The sequence below is a fragment of the Anabrus simplex genome, chromosome X (genome assembly GCF_040414725.1).
Source record: "Anabrus simplex isolate iqAnaSimp1 chromosome X, ASM4041472v1, whole genome shotgun sequence".
Taxonomy (NCBI): Eukaryota; Metazoa; Arthropoda; class Insecta; order Orthoptera; family Tettigoniidae; genus Anabrus; species Anabrus simplex.
The window spans coordinates 126656872-126672717 of NC_090279.1; the positions used below are offsets into that span (position 1 = coordinate 126656872).

A 15846-nucleotide genomic window follows, 5' to 3' on the forward strand; every position below is an offset into this window, starting at 1 on the left:
TGAATATGTTAGTGTAGAAGGTGTGTGTGACAGTCCTTATTCCTTGCTGGCACACAAATACTCTGCAGTCCTTAATACAGCTTTTGTAAATATAAAATGGTTTATACACATATCAGCAGAGTCCGGCTCCATGGCTAAATGGTTAGCGTGCTGGCCTTTGGTCACAGGGGACCTGGGTTCGATTCACGGCAGCGTCGGGAATTTTAATCATCATTCGTTAATTTCTCTGACACGGAAGCTGGGTGTATGTGACGTTTTCATCATCATTTCATCCTCATCACGACGCGCAGGTCGCCTACGGGAGTGAAATCAAAAGACCTGCACCTGGCGAGCCGAACTTGTCCTTGGACACTCCAGGCACTAAATGCCATACTCCATTTCTTTATCTCAGCAGAAAAAGAAAAATACCAAATTACAGAATGTAACATATATGTAATTTCATGTTCGAGTGCACTGATATGTACATAATATAGTATATATATATATATATATATATATATATATATATATATATATATATATAATTATGGTATGTGCATGGTTTTCAGTACATATGGTTGCCTATCTTGTAGTTATATGCAAATTGTTACAGAAATTTGTCATGACTTAACTTCAATTTGTGGAAAATAGCATGTGTACAGTAGGATAATATACTTTTGAATGTATATGACATATGTGAAAAAGTAGACAGTAGGCTATCACATGAAAGATCCAGTAGTTTTGGTCTAGGCGTAGCCCTAAAATTGATGTTACTTTCCATGCCTTCGGGTATTTCGTGACGAATAAAACGTTATAACCGCAGATCAAACATATTGTACTTGAAAAGCTATTCCATAATTCGTTTAAAAATTAAAACTTAAAATCAATACAATACAATAAATTTTTTTGAGAATCCTGGTTCAGGTATTATGTCATAGCAGCCACAAGGAGCAGTCGACAGCGAGCCGCTAGATTGTGGTAGTGGCTGCACTTTGGAGAGTGTTTCTGCTATTATCTTTATAACCTACTTGGTATGGCCATGTAATGCGTACAGAGGGCACTTCGCAACACACCATCTGGAAACAGGTCACGTGGTCGGTCCTAGAAACACTGGCTTGATCGCCTTCAAGAAGACATGAGGGATGTTCATCTTGTTTCAAATGATGCTCCTATAAAACCAAGTGAAGATTGGCTTGCAAAGAACAGCAGACCCTGCTCCATTGCGGGACAAGCGCTAACAGGTATTACTTGCCTATGAAGTGCTCAATAACAATCAGGATGTAACAACACAGTAAACTGTACTCTGATCCGACATCAGTACCGTTAACACGTAGTAATACGAGCTTGTGTCATGAGCACGAATATCTTACTTATAGAGTTGGCAAGTAATTGAATTACATGTAACGACTACCTTCTTAGTAACTTTTACTCGTAATTTACTTCTGCAAATAAAATTGTAATCGATACATTGTAGTAAACGATATACATCGCATCGAGAGCTTGGTAACTTTGGCCCCCAGCACCCGTTCATTTATTCACAGCTTGTTGATATTTAGGTAATCGTGAGACGTTGGTGGTGATTATTGTCCTAACAGGAAGTACAACTGGAGGAGAAGTGAAGGTATCGGCAAAATAGAGGGAAGACTCCCTAGGACTCGAGCACCTCAAACCGTGGAGGAGCCTAATACCAGACTCAGCTAGCGAAACCGTGGTCACCAAACGACACTCCCAAGTTGACTGTCCTTGGTCTCTCTTAATGTCGCCTCATACTACAGGCAGGCAATACAGCCCCCACGTCGTGGAGAATAGAGCCGGTATAAACACGTGACAGTGAACGGGTTAAGGCACTTCCACTCTCATATTTGAATAAGTTACCCTGAAAACTCGAAAGAGACATTCTATTTTCGCTCGGGAGCTATCATTTTGAATGTGTGTTTAGTCTGACGCAGCAATGACAGCCACTTCACGTCCTTTTACTAAAAGGTACAAAACAGACTAATGCATTTCCCCCTGGCATACCCACTGGAAATAAGTCAGTGATTCTCTGAAGACTCGCGTTCTGCGATGATTGTAACTTTACTGATTACATTCAGAAATTAATTTCTGCTCGGGTAACTAATTGAGCCCAATCACTTTTTTCCCACTTTTCCCGTCACATCTTAGTTACAGCATAACGAAAATGTTTCCACAAAGCTAACGACCACATAATTGTTGGGAGAAAATGGGATCAAACCCCAACTCAGCAAACTTGAATATTGATTTCTGTGGTTACCAAATTCCCCACCAGGCAAACTAAGGCCAGAGTAACTTCCCTCGCTATCTCATTGTCACCGTAAGACCTGTCCACATCAAATAGTGAACCTGCCACCTGGTGACTGCCCTAAATGCAGATCAGTGGCGACTGGCTGAAGGTTGCACCCTCCTGTTCTAATACCACGGTTATTCCTGAATGCATCAAGGAATCATATGAGGCATTTCTTGTGGGAATATTCGCAAATTATTTGTTGGAAGTAAGAGTTTAAATGTTTAGATTGAATTGCATAATATCGCATAGTGCAACTAGTGACCTACTGAAGTTTCTTATGGGATCAATAGTTGCTTTGTAGCGACAGGCCTCTTATGTCATTGGCCGTTCTCCCCCTGTACATGGCTCAGTATGACAGCCGTCAGCTCCCTCCTTTCAACCTTGTTATGTTCAAACCCATTCTGCCATTTCAATGAAACCACGGCATCATAGCATTCAGCTACGGTTCGATTCCAGGTACGTGGTTAAAAAGGTATATGCATCTCCACAGGGGTGCACCTGAAATTAGCTGCACTACTTCAGGGTGACGACGCGAGTTTATTGAGCCAACGGCTTTTCAAACCAAATATTTACTGCAAAAGATATATTTATCGTCATAAGTTAATTGAGATCATTAATGATTATTTTGATAAATACCATACAATTAAACTCAGAATGTAGTTTCTAATTTCAAGCCTGATTTCATACTCTGGTAAAATCTCATTTCAAGCACTGGGGTAAGTGGATCAGTAGTCTACCTTATTTTCCGCTGACACAGCCACTTGCATCGACTCTCACCTTCACCCTTGTTTAAAAGGTATTTCAAATACTTCTGCAGGGCTCAATGCAGGAACTACTGAAAGCATAAATGTAATGGTGAGGAGGGAAAACATGAAAATTATAATATGACTGATGTGCTTGTCACCTGTGTGATGGGAAATTTACGTACAATATTTCAAGTTTCCCATCAGTGCCACATCTGAAGGCCACCTACCTATCTGAGATCATGCTACATATTTCATTGCCGGTGTCTTCAACGGAAACGTTTCTCGAGGTCACTTACCTGGATGATCTATGGTGCTGACTATCCACACTGTCAACAGCCTGTACAGCGGCTTCAACCACTTAATTGGACGATACTGTGCAAGTATATTACTCTACTTAACTCCCAATTAGAGAGCGGCGTATGGTCTGCAGAGAGCTGCTAATTTAATCACAAGGAAGATGGTTCTGGGGCCAACACTAACTCACATTTAACAGTTTTATTATCTTGGAACAATTTATTTGCATTGGTACAAACCTTAGCACAGAATACCATTCGTTTCTAGGCAACGACACAACACAGAGTTCTTTGTTACCGGTAGGATCCCTCACTGTTGTAGCACTGAACCTCCTGAGAGGAGTAAGGGCTCCTCCTCACCTCCACGGCGCAGGTAAGGATCATAGTGTCGATAGAGGGAGACACACTACATTACTGTTGTGTGTCCAAGTAACTTACTTGCTCAGTGAGTACTGCTCTAGGAAGCGTACCCCCTCATGGTGGCTTCCCCCCTCCGTTTGGCAAGGGACAGAGATGTGCAACTATTAGCCTTAGCATTGAGACTAGTGGGGTCTAGTGTGGTGAGGTTCATCACTATATCGAGGTGACCCCACTGAGCAACTCCCCAGTAATACCTCCCTCCTCCACCAGGTGCATCACCACCTCCGATTGGCCCTCTATGGCTGACAAGGTCAGTGCAGGCACTCCTTGTCTGTGGGTACCAATGTTCACATCAATGTCACTCCTTCCAAAAGAGAGATAGTCCACTCGACCTCGATTTTCTCCTTTCCTACCAGAGCATCCACAACATGCAGCTGTCCCCTATCTGCAGCATGGTTCAAATCGGTGCTCATCCAGTCCACACAGGGATTTCTTGCAAGAAGGAAATTCACCGAATTGATATATCCCTGATCAGAGGCCCAATGTAGAATTTGCTGAAGGATTTCTTGACCTGGTTCGTACTGGACGAGCAGTTCCCGCCACCGTGGACCTTCCTCTTTGTTCCGCCACACTCTCTGTCTCTCTGGAGAGGAAGTTTCTCTCTTCTCAACAAACTTCTCTCCGTCTTTACAAGCTTTTTCCATTTCCTTCTCTCTCTTCTTTCATGCTCTCTCCACCTCCTCTTCTCTGTCCTTACGTGCTTTCTCCACATCCATTGCTTTCTTCTCAAATGCCTCCTCCCTCAGTTCTATCACCATCTCACTGTATTTCAGCACTTCTTCCAATAAACTCGGGCTGTTCCCTGTCTCCTCATTAGTTCTCTCCAATTCTTCCACAACTCTGGTATCTTCTTTCAGCTGCAATTACCTTATCTCCACATGTTACGCCAGTGATCCGCAGAGTGCCGCACAGAGTTCGCACCGAGTCTGGAACACACAATTACACTTCCTTAGAGCTGGTTTACATGGGATAAATTTTAGTGAAACAGGCCACCATAAGAATTACCTGAAGAGAAATTGATTCAGTTACGAAGTGCTGCAGACATGGCAAACCTATCACAATGTTCTAGAAATTTTCTTCGTCAGTCGAGTGGCACTGTAGTCAGGTTGCCAATAAAGAAAGAAAGAAAATTGCACGCTGAAAGGATGCTTTAAACATTGAATTTATTTTGTATATAGAGTCCTCGCCTGCCATTTTTAATGCCACACGTTTTGTATTAAACTACCTGTATTTCTGAACGTTCACGGTTGAATGTTTACTTCTAGGATTGTTACGACCTGTCAATTATCTATGATGTGAATTTTTGCAGATTTCTTTACTGTGAGAGTAATTGATTTTCTTCACTTTTTAATTTTAGTTTCAAACTTATTATATTTTTAAATTAAAAATTCGATTATTCCGTCTTAGTTCTTTTTGGCAGATTAGTTTTTCTAGGGAATAGTTCATCCTTTCAAATTTATAGCAACCCTCGATTCCCTATTCAAAGAAATTTAAACAACAATAATTAATGCCAGACTCAGCTTGAGGTCCTCTTGCAGCTAATACCGCGCTCGGAAGCTAAGAGCCCATAACACCCCTTCTTAGTCGTTTCTTACAGCAGTAATCCACCACGCTCCTACCTATGTTACATCACTCCACCGAGAGTCGCAAGTTAGGAAGGGCATCCGGTTAGGAGGATAGAACCTCGAATTAGGGTAATACGTGAAAAAAGCCCTAGCACAGCCTCCACCGGGTTAGTGCAATAAGAGCCCATGTACACGCGTGCTTCTACTTACTTGTGTTAGGCCACTCACTTTTATCTATCCTATCCGACCTTCCACGGTTAACTCTTGTTCTTTTCCGAGCCCCCACGCTATTACGTTTACGAGTGCTAAGGAGTGTTTAATTTTCACGCCTTTCGTAGCCTTTGTCTTTCTTTGGCTTATACCTTGCGCGGTCGCTCAACTCTTCAAGACCTAAAGTCGCTTTTCAGCGTTACGCCTCAATGAATAAAGAATATGTATTAAGTCTTACACCATCTCCCTGGTACCATGTCAAGTCCTGGGAGGTTAACGCGTGGTCAGCGCAACGTTAGGCCTGCAGGGGTATCGAACGTGAAGTGTAGGTAGGGATCTTATTCTGTATTCGGGAATTCTGATAATACGCGAACTCCTGCAGGGCTAAATTCCAGCAGCACATTATTTTTTACGTATTATATTGGGTATTTAGTCTGAAGATAGTTTAGGTCTTCCTGTGTGATTGTACTGTACCTAAGTTGCGAACTTGTAGAAAAAATGAACTTTGTATTCCATGTGTCAGCAAATACATCCAAAGCTAGTCAACTTGCACGTGCTGATATGTGCATGCCAGGCTCTCCGTATCTAGAACTTCGAAGATGCTTCCCAATATACGCCCCCTATGAATAAAGCATTTGTATTACACCTTACATCATATTCCTAGTCCCATGTGTAGCCATCAGCTTCCATCAATCTCAGCATCAAAATCCCTGGATCATGTCCCATCTCGTCTATTTAGGTTGAGCGTAGGATCGAATCTCAAACTTGAGACTGTAACGCCCTTGTAAAGTTAAGTCTGGTGTCAAATGCATCGGTTAACCTAACACTTTTGACCATAATCACGTCAGCAGTTAGGTTTTGAGAGGTCAACGCGCGGGCGAGGCGGGGTGAGGTACTGGCCATCCTCCTCAGTTGTATCCTCCGACCCCCAGTCTGAAGTTCCAGGACACTGCCCTTGAGGCGGTAGAGGTAGGATCCCTCGCTAAGTCCGATGAAAAAACCGACCCTGGAGCGTAAACAGATAAAGGAGAAGAAGAGGAAGAAGAAGAAGAAATTAGGGAATGCAACTATAAGGCTCTGTCTATGCCTATTTACCACTGTTTCCTAGCACAGCTCTCGCCAGAGTTAGCCCTCCCTTTTAGTCACCCTCACGACTGGCAGTATACCATTGACGCAATTCTACCCCTCCACCTCACCTCATAAAAAAATGAGGATCTGAGTGGAGTGACGTCATCATAGTAGCAAGAGTTGTAGTAACGACACCACGAACAAGCCGTGTCGTCTCAAAACTCACGAGTTTCAAAACTCACGAGTCTCAAAACTCACGAATTCCAGGAAGAGGATTAGTAAGAACAAGTTTCTCTATCTGGGCCAGTCCCAAAACTCAAGAATTCCTGGAAGAGGATTAGTAAGAACAAGTTTCTCCATCTGGGCCAGTCCCAAAACTCACGAATTCCTGGAAGAGGATTAGTAAGAACAAGTTTCTCTGCCTGCGCCAGTCTCAAAACTCACGAGCAAGGCCAGTCCTTCTCTGAATGATTAAATGTCAACCCTATTAGTGATGGGTTAATCGAATACTTTTAATAATCATATAACTTCCATCCGATTATTTAAATAATCGAATAAATAATCAAATAAAATAATCGAATGAGTTTCAAATATCATTCATTTATATCGCGCGGAATAATGGGATGCGACACGGATATTTTTTTTTCAGTTTAAATGTACCTGGTAGATAACCGATTGAAGTAAGCGAATAGATGAACGCTTACGAAAATTAGAAATACGCCTTTTTCCAAATGAATCTCCAAATGTTGAAACTAAATGAGTGAATTAACTGGCTTGACATCTAATATCTCTAAATAAAATTCCTTATTCAAATAAATGCCGCCTTTTCGCGCATTATGGAGCTAAGCCCCAGAACTAACAACTGACAGTTTCTTTTAACTAGCAGTGGAAAATACACCTACTTTAATTTTATGTCGTCCAGCTGCATGCATAAATGGTTAGCATGCTGGCCTTTGGTCCAAGGGGTCCAGGGGGTCCCGAGTTCGGTTTCCGGTCGGGTGGGAGATTTTAACTTTCATTAGTTAATTCCTATGGCTCGGGGACTGGTATTCGTGCCGTCTTCAGCATTAGACTTCATCTTAGGTAGGACTTCATCCTCACAGACGTGCAGGTGACCTATCCGGCGTCAACTCTAAAGACCTGCACCAGACCTCCCCGGAGGCCCTATGCCAGTATTATAAATTTATGTGAAAGGTATGAAATGTATTATATTAACTTTAAGACAACAGCAAAATATTTTTAAAATAATGATATTAATACACCTCGGTCGCTTTCATTCACTAACCATTATTTTCCCTCCTGGGTTGGGGTGGCAGAATAACATTCACAGTATCCCCTGCCTGTCGTAAGAAGCGACTAAAAAGGGCCCCCAGGGGCTCTTAAATTATTTAAGAAAAACTAGATAAACAACTGATAGACAATCTGCTACCAGGATGACTGCCCTAAGTCGATGGAAAAACATGGGTTGAAGGGAAGCGTGAGTCACCGCGCACCTCATCCCTCCTGCAGTCATCGCAAGCACCTGCTGTCAGGATTCGTGAATTTTGAGACTCATTATAATGTTTACTTTAGCTACCAGTTTGTAGTCGTCAGTTTTGATACTATTTGTTACTAATTATAGCCCGCGAGTTCTGAGACTCGTGAGTTTTGAGACGTAACCGAACAAGCTTTCACCTGTAGCTGAGGACTCCGAGTTCTCTCAAGTCAGATGTCTTGCGTCATAACACGTTGTCGCATTCCTTTACAACACCAGATTGGAAAAATACAGCTTAGCTCGCAAAGTCATTTTTTCCGCTGACATGTACACTGTAGTCATTTACTGTTGTCAGTATACCTCCATCGTAAACATATTTCAATAAGGGTGAGGATATTTGAAATGCAATTATGCTCTTTAGTTTTTTAGTTTATGTCAACTCCACGTTCGAATCCTTGGGAGTGGCATTTACTCTGCTCACCTAGGGCTTAAGTGCCCCCTACAAGAGTTAGCCAAGGAGGTTAGATAGACGACAGCTTATCATACAACGTGCCTAGACTTAGCCAGACACCCCCGTGATTCCGCCAATGCAGACAAAACAACAGCACATGTTGCTCGACTCCTACCTAAGGCAAGGGTGCCCCTGGAGGAGCTTTACTATTCTAGAACCCCATCACATCGGAATGAAGTGTCCCACAAGAGTTGGCCCAGGAGCTTGGATAGACAACAGCTTAGCACACAACGTGTCTAGACTCAGCTAAAGACCCCTAGTCCACCAATGCAGACACAACAACAGCACATGTTGCTCGACTCCTACCTAAGACAAGGGTGCCCCTGGAGGAGCTTTACTCTGCTCGATCCCCAACACACCAGAATAAAGTTTCCTACAAGAGTTGGCCAAGGGAGGTTACATAGACAACAACTTAGAATACATCATGCCTAGACTCAGCTGAAGACCCAGAGTTCGCTAACACATGCTCTCTCAAGTCAGGCGCCCTTTTCAGTAGCCTCTTTCGACAGTATTCCTTAAGATAACGGCATCCTATCGTCTGGAGGTTTCAGAGGACGTAACGCGTGGCTAGAGGTGGATTGCGCGTCGCGGCCATCTTGCGCAGTAGCCCCTGGGCCAGCTCCCAGGAGTTAGTCCCATAAGAGCCAATGTATATCCGCCAGCTTGCACATTAGCCCCTGTGCCAGCTCCGCCTATTTTCCCTACTCAGGGCATTTGGTATTTTATGAGCCCCATCAGAAAAGGTTTTCATATTTGTTTTCGCGCGTTTTTCACACCTTTTAATAATACTTTCCTCTCATCTTTAGATATGGTAGATATAGTTTACACTGTACCCGCGGCTACACAACGTAAAGTGCCCTCATGTCGGGAAAAGTCGTATTTATTGTTTCTGTATCCTTGTTGGATAGTTTTTATTCGTATATAGAGTAGTAGGATTCCTTGGTTAGCACGTTCTTTTTTGTTGTCTCCTGTAGGAACGTCTTAACGAGGCTTTGCTGTCATAAATGTCATAAAAGAATATTTAAACTACCCTATTCATAGTTCATAAAATGAACACACCCGAAAGTTAAATAGTAAATTTAAGAAATAGTCCAACCTACATGATGGCAAATTTTATCCAATTTTTTTAGAAATATTTTAAGTTCACTTTGACAACTGTACTGAACAACAAAATTGAATTTTTCAACAGAACCGATGATTCTGATTTAGAGGAAAGTAACACAAAGTAGCATACAAGTAACATAAAAGACATACATTCCAACTTAACAATTTCTAAAGCAATATATATTATAAGTGATGGGAATCCGTGTGATGATGAGTTGCAAGAGGAAGATGTGCCTCAAAGTGTTCAACAGAGTTTACCTCTTGTGCAGGCAGCAAACATGGCACGTAGTCTTCCGGATTTTTTTCTGGCATGAAGTGATGTGCCAGAATCTCTGTTAAATTCACGTGCAGTGGTTGCTGACTGCCTTGAATATTCGTTTGTGTCTGGGAGTGTTCAGAAGAAATTCGCAGACTTTTTCATAATATAAAGTCGAGGAGATAATGTACCGATACAGGGTAAAATTTTAGATCCTGAAAATTACTAATTATAACATTAACACATACATATTCCTGACAGAAAATTACACAAACACTGCTTCCTACCGAAAGAGACCGGAATAGATTTATGTTTATCCTGCATATCTCTAACATCGTCTATTTGTTTTTCAACTTCACAATGGTTATGAAAATCATTTTCAGGCTCCTCTACAGATGGCAGATATCTACGATTTGCCTCAGTACTGGTAAGCATCAATTCACTGCGCTCTTCTTCTTGTTGTTATGCTACCAACTCCTCCACACTCCTTTCCTCTCCAGTTATCACAGAATCCTCCCCACAAAAGAAGTCCTCAACAGTGCAGTTTGACTGCAACATTCTCCATACTTCTGGAAGCAGGCTTCCTTCTTTCACTGGCAGGCAAGAGTTGAAATTGTAGTCTGCTTCACAGCTTTCCAAACTTCTGAATAAATTGAATCGCACACAAGATTGAATCTTAAAATGATAAGGAATTAAATATGCTTCACATGGTTCTCCCTATAGAATGACTAAAATCGAATCACTTCCAGGTGGGGAGCGATTTCCTCATTGAATAAAATATTTAATTACTTTCGTAGAAACCATCCTACAAGGGGCATTCCCTACTCGTCACAACCGATTTCGCTCAAATTTATAGAACATGCAGGCCTTGGCTAGGAATGGAAGTAAGTAGTATAATGGGAGAGTTCTGGCGCCTCCTCCGCCGCACGCCTCCTCCTCCGCCTCCTCCTCCCGCGGGAAATTTGAATTTTAGCGGGAAATTTGAATTTTGGCGGGAGATTTGAATTTGTAAACAAAGCCACGTGCTTTTTGACAGCTGTCATCGACAACAACGCATCGCTAACCTCACTGCTGCCATCTTGACGGGCCTAAACCTCACTAGTGCCAACTTAACCTAAGTAGCATGAGGTAAACAAAGCCACGTGCTTTTTGACAGCCACGTGCTTTTTGACAGACAACAACGCATCGCTAACCTCAGTACTGCCATCTTGACGGGCCTAAACCTTAGTCGTACCAACTTAACCTCACTAGCGCGAGGTAAACAAAGCCACGTGCTTTTTGACAGCCACGTGCTTTTGACAGATTTGTAAACAAAGCCACGTGCTTTTTGACAGACAACAACGCATCGCTAACCTCAGTACTGCCATCTTGACGGGCCTAAACCTTAGTCGTACCAACTTAACCTCACTAGCGCGAGGTAAACAAAGCCACGTGCTTTTTGACAGCCACGTGCTTTTGACAGATTTGTAAACAAAGCCACGTGCTTTTTGACAGACAACAACGCATCGCTAACCTCAGTACTGCCATCTTGACGGGCCTAAACCTTAGTGGTACCAACTTAACCTCACTAGCGCGAGGTAAACAAAGCCACGTGCTTTTTGACAGCCACGTGCTTTTTGAAAGACAACAACGCATCGCTAACCTCAGTACTGCCATCTTGACGGGCCTAAACCTTAGTGGTACCAACTTAACCTCACTAGCTCGAGATAAACAAATCCACGTGCTTTTTGACAGCCACGTGCTTTTTTGATAGCTGTCATCTGCCATCTTTAATCTATAGAGCACAGTGCTGCCCTCTTTAGCTACTTACCTTTGAAATGTGGTGGCGGATAATTTGAAAAAAAAGGTTTTCGACATGCAGCCATCTTTAATCCAGAGAGAACAGTGCTGCCCTCTATGTGGTGGCGGCAAATTCCACGTGCTCTTGTTTGAAAACATACTCACGTGCTTTTTTGACAGCTGTCATCCGCCATCTTTAATCCAGAGAGAACAGTGCTGCCCTCTATGTGGTGGCGGCAAATTCCACGTGCTCTTGTTTGAAAACATACTCACGTGCTTTTTTGACAGCTGTCATCTGCCATCTTTAATCTATAGAGCACAGTGCTGCCCTCTTTAGCTACTTACCTTTGAAATGTGGTGGCGGCAAATTGAAAAATTCCACGTGCTCTTGTTTGAAAACATACTCACGTGCTTTTTTGACAGCTGTCATCCGCCATCTTTAATCCAGAGAGAACAGTGCTGCCCTCTATGTGGTGGCGGCAAATTCCACGTGCTCTTGTTTGAAAACATACTCACGTGTTTTTTTGACAGCTGTCATCTGCCATCTTTAATCTATAGAGCACAGTGCTGCCCTCTTTAGCTACTTACCTTTGAAATGTGGTGGCGGCAAATTGAAAAATTCCACGTGCTCTTGTTTGAAAACATACTCACGTGCTTTTTTGACAGCTGTCATCCGCCATCTTTAATCCAGAGAGAACAGTGCTACCCTCTATGTGGTGGCGGCAAATTGAAAAATTCCACGTGCTCTTGTTTGAAAACATACTCACGTGCTTTTCTGACAGCTGTCATCCGCCATCTTTAATCACAGTGCTGCCCCGGTGACGGCAAATTCCACGTGGAAACAAAGCCATGTGCAGCTGTCATCCGCCATCTTTAATCACCGTGCTGCCCCGGTGACGGCAAATTCCACGTGGAAACAAAGCCATGTGCTTTTTTGACAGCTGTCATCCGCCATCTTTAATCACCGTGCTACACTCTATGTGGTGGCGACAAATTCTAAATGCTTTACAAACCCATGTGCTTTTCTGACAGAGCTGTCATCCACCATCTTTAATCACCGTGCTGCCCCGGTGACGGCAAATTCCACGTGCTCTTGTTTGGAAACAAAGCTTTTAATCCAGAGAGAACAGTGCTGCCCCGGTGGCGGTAAATTCCACGTGCTTTACAAAGCTATGTGCTTTTTTTGTCAAAAAAAAATTCTGCTCTCGAGATACTTACCGAACTATACTTACGAAACTGCTCATCACCTTCTTTCTTCTATGAGTAATAAACAAAAACTCTATCCTGCAAATAAGGAGCGGGAGGAAGGTGATACCTAACCTAAAATAAAAGAATATGCCAATTCTACATTATTTATTTACATCTTGTATGTACAAGTTTTATCTTGAATCATTTTACCCCAGTGATGTTTGCGTACTTCTCGATGCAATTCTTGAATGTACAAGTTTAAACTTGCTGTACTACGCTCTCAGCGTACCTCTCCCGAATTGTGATGTAAGACAGCGTAACGTAAGTACACACACCTCTAGCATAATGTTTATGTAAAGTAGTACTTATCAATACTACTATGCCCCCAGGCTAGCGTGTTGGTAGAATTTGGAATGACAAACCGTTTACAATCATCGCTATTAAGGGCTACCTTACTAATTAAATGAGTGTACAACTGGTGCTTCTTGCTTCTAATGACAGACATTTGCTTATGCAAAACAGGCGGATTACTTTTAATGCAATTGTTATAGTTTTCAAAACTTAGCTGATTCTGAACGACATTCTTTTTAACCCCCTTCAATCTCTTTATTTGTAATTCATTTAAGAGTTTTATGCAATATGACTTGGATTTAGTACCTACAAATGAATCGATAATATTCCCAGCACATTCATCTTTCATTTTACCTAGAACCTTTTTGTTCACTAGCGGTAGATGATATTGATTATCTGCAGGATAGTTACTCGTATCAAACCTACCCAAGTCAGGCTTTATATCATTGTAATAGTCATCAGTTTTGATTTGATAAATAAACGAATCGGTATCTGTGTAGAGCAATTGCGCATTATGCGCGTACTTCTTCATCATATAATCGTAATGGAATTCATACATGAGTGTTTTAGCCAATTCAAGTACTGTGAAGCCGACGTAGGTAGGTTTGTCATACTTAACCTTGACACGATTCATCTGTATAATAACTAAATTCTCATGTATGATGGTGCAGCTGTGGAAATTTGGTTTACTTATTAAATAGTTAGCACCATACCTTTTCTTAATATTATCCCAGTTTGTAATCAATTTTACATCAACGCGTTTGTCAACATTCTCCATAGTCTTACCAAACACACTGTTATTCATGAGCTTGTAGAAATCTTTTTCAAACTCGTTAACCGCATTCGTTCTTAAATTATTGTTCAGATCGATATATGGCTTTAGCCACGGTGACTGATTAAATTCTAGTACGCGATGAATTTTGGATAACTTCAAACCATGCTGCAAACACTGTTTTAAATTTCGGTAATGAATGATATACTTAGATTTATCGCATAAATTAGCAATGAGCATTTTCGTCGTTGATGCAATGTACGGGGACTTCATATTTTCAGGGCAGAACGGTAGGTCATTATGAGAAGTGTGTAACTCTTTAGGATACTGTAAGTCAACTTCGAGGAAATAACCTTTATCAGCTTCATCACCTAGGGCGTGTAGCTGTAAAGCATCAATTTCGCACTGCGTCAGCCAGCGGAAACCACTCACCGGTAGATGCTGACTCATCGCCCACCCATACTGATTATTAGCATCGAGGTAAACGATATACCGAGATTCCTGACTGGAATCGAAACTCGGCATGTACTTATTATTAGCACTCGAATACCGGCCGCTGCACTGACTCAGACCGCCTCGAATGGATGCTTTTATAAAGTGCACCATATCAATATCAGTTAGCAGTTCTAAATTCACACGCGTGTGTTTCAACATCGCGTCCCAACTTAACCCAGGTGCAGTAAAATACTGACATGGGTCAAGGCTGTAGGTGTTCATGCAAACACAGCGAAAATTTTCAAAAACATCAGCTAACAAAAGTACATCTGTCTTTAAATATAAATCGGAGTATTCACCCAGCGTTTGAATGTGGAACTGCTCCCAGATATGTTGTGCATGTAAATAGTCATCATCACTAATATCTGCTGAATTCAGCGAGCTGTAAAAGGATTGTTTCGATGGTAAGGCACGTTCTTCGAGGCGGTCTAAGCAGTCGAGATATTCGTAACTAAAACACCCTTACGCCGAAGTAAATTAAACTGCGCTTCTTCAGGGAAAACGCGTCGAATTTCTGTAAATTGTTCAGGCTGTAAATGACTAGAAAGTTTATCGAGGCTACTCACCATAAAGCGAAACGAGTCAAGGAATCTCAGTTTTATAGAATGCTCAGCATCTACTTTTACAGACTTTGCAAACGCAATGTACCGCTCTTTATTCTGAGGGATTATATCTACTTTTTCATCCGAAGCTCCAAATTGTGAAATGATGAAATGAGAGTCGTAACCGGATAAGTTATGAAAAATTACAGGGATAAATTTAGGAACTCTATACTTAAGATTACAGCTATAATGAGCGGCACATCTGTAGAAACCAGTTAAATGATCATGATCAAAAACTTTAGGGTCATTTTCGGAAAATTCCCCATCACAAATGCTACACTTTGTAGCACGTTCATGATCATTTAACTGAATTTCGGTGAGTGGCTTCATAGGAATATTACTATTCAGAATACGACCGAGACGAACTGCATCACTTTCAAGTCTTTCTAAAAATACTTTAGCAGCATCATGTCCTCGATACAGCTCTAACTTGTTAAGCGTACTATCGTAACTACACTTGATGTAATACGCGAAGCTATACGGGACATGCATGTGCGTAGTATTAGTGAAAGAGTTGTCAGGATTAGGTGAGCATGTGTTGCATGGCGTGAGGATGGCTTCAAAGTCTGCATAAATCACGAACGGTACCCACATCTGCTTGTGAAAATTTGTAAATTTTAAAACATTATTGCCTGTAGTAGGTATCTCCGTACGTACATGATTGCAGTCATTCTTGGAATGCTCCGTTAACTGATCTTCGGTTTTAAAATACTGCAAGCATCCATCAC

General features: G+C 41.9%; 1 protein-coding gene across 1 annotated transcript in view; it reads right to left on the reverse strand.

The window, feature by feature from the left end:
* Window positions 1–4058: 4058 nt before the first annotated feature.
* LOC137503199 (uncharacterized) overlaps window positions 4059–15846 on the reverse strand; it is a 126026-nt gene continuing 114238 nt past the window's right edge. The window contains exon 5 of the mRNA XM_068230713.1: window positions 4059–4669. Within this exon, the coding sequence (XP_068086814.1) occupies window positions 4612–4669 (58 nt within the window). The 3' untranslated portion in view covers window positions 4059–4611. The remainder of the gene's footprint in view (window positions 4670–15846) is intronic.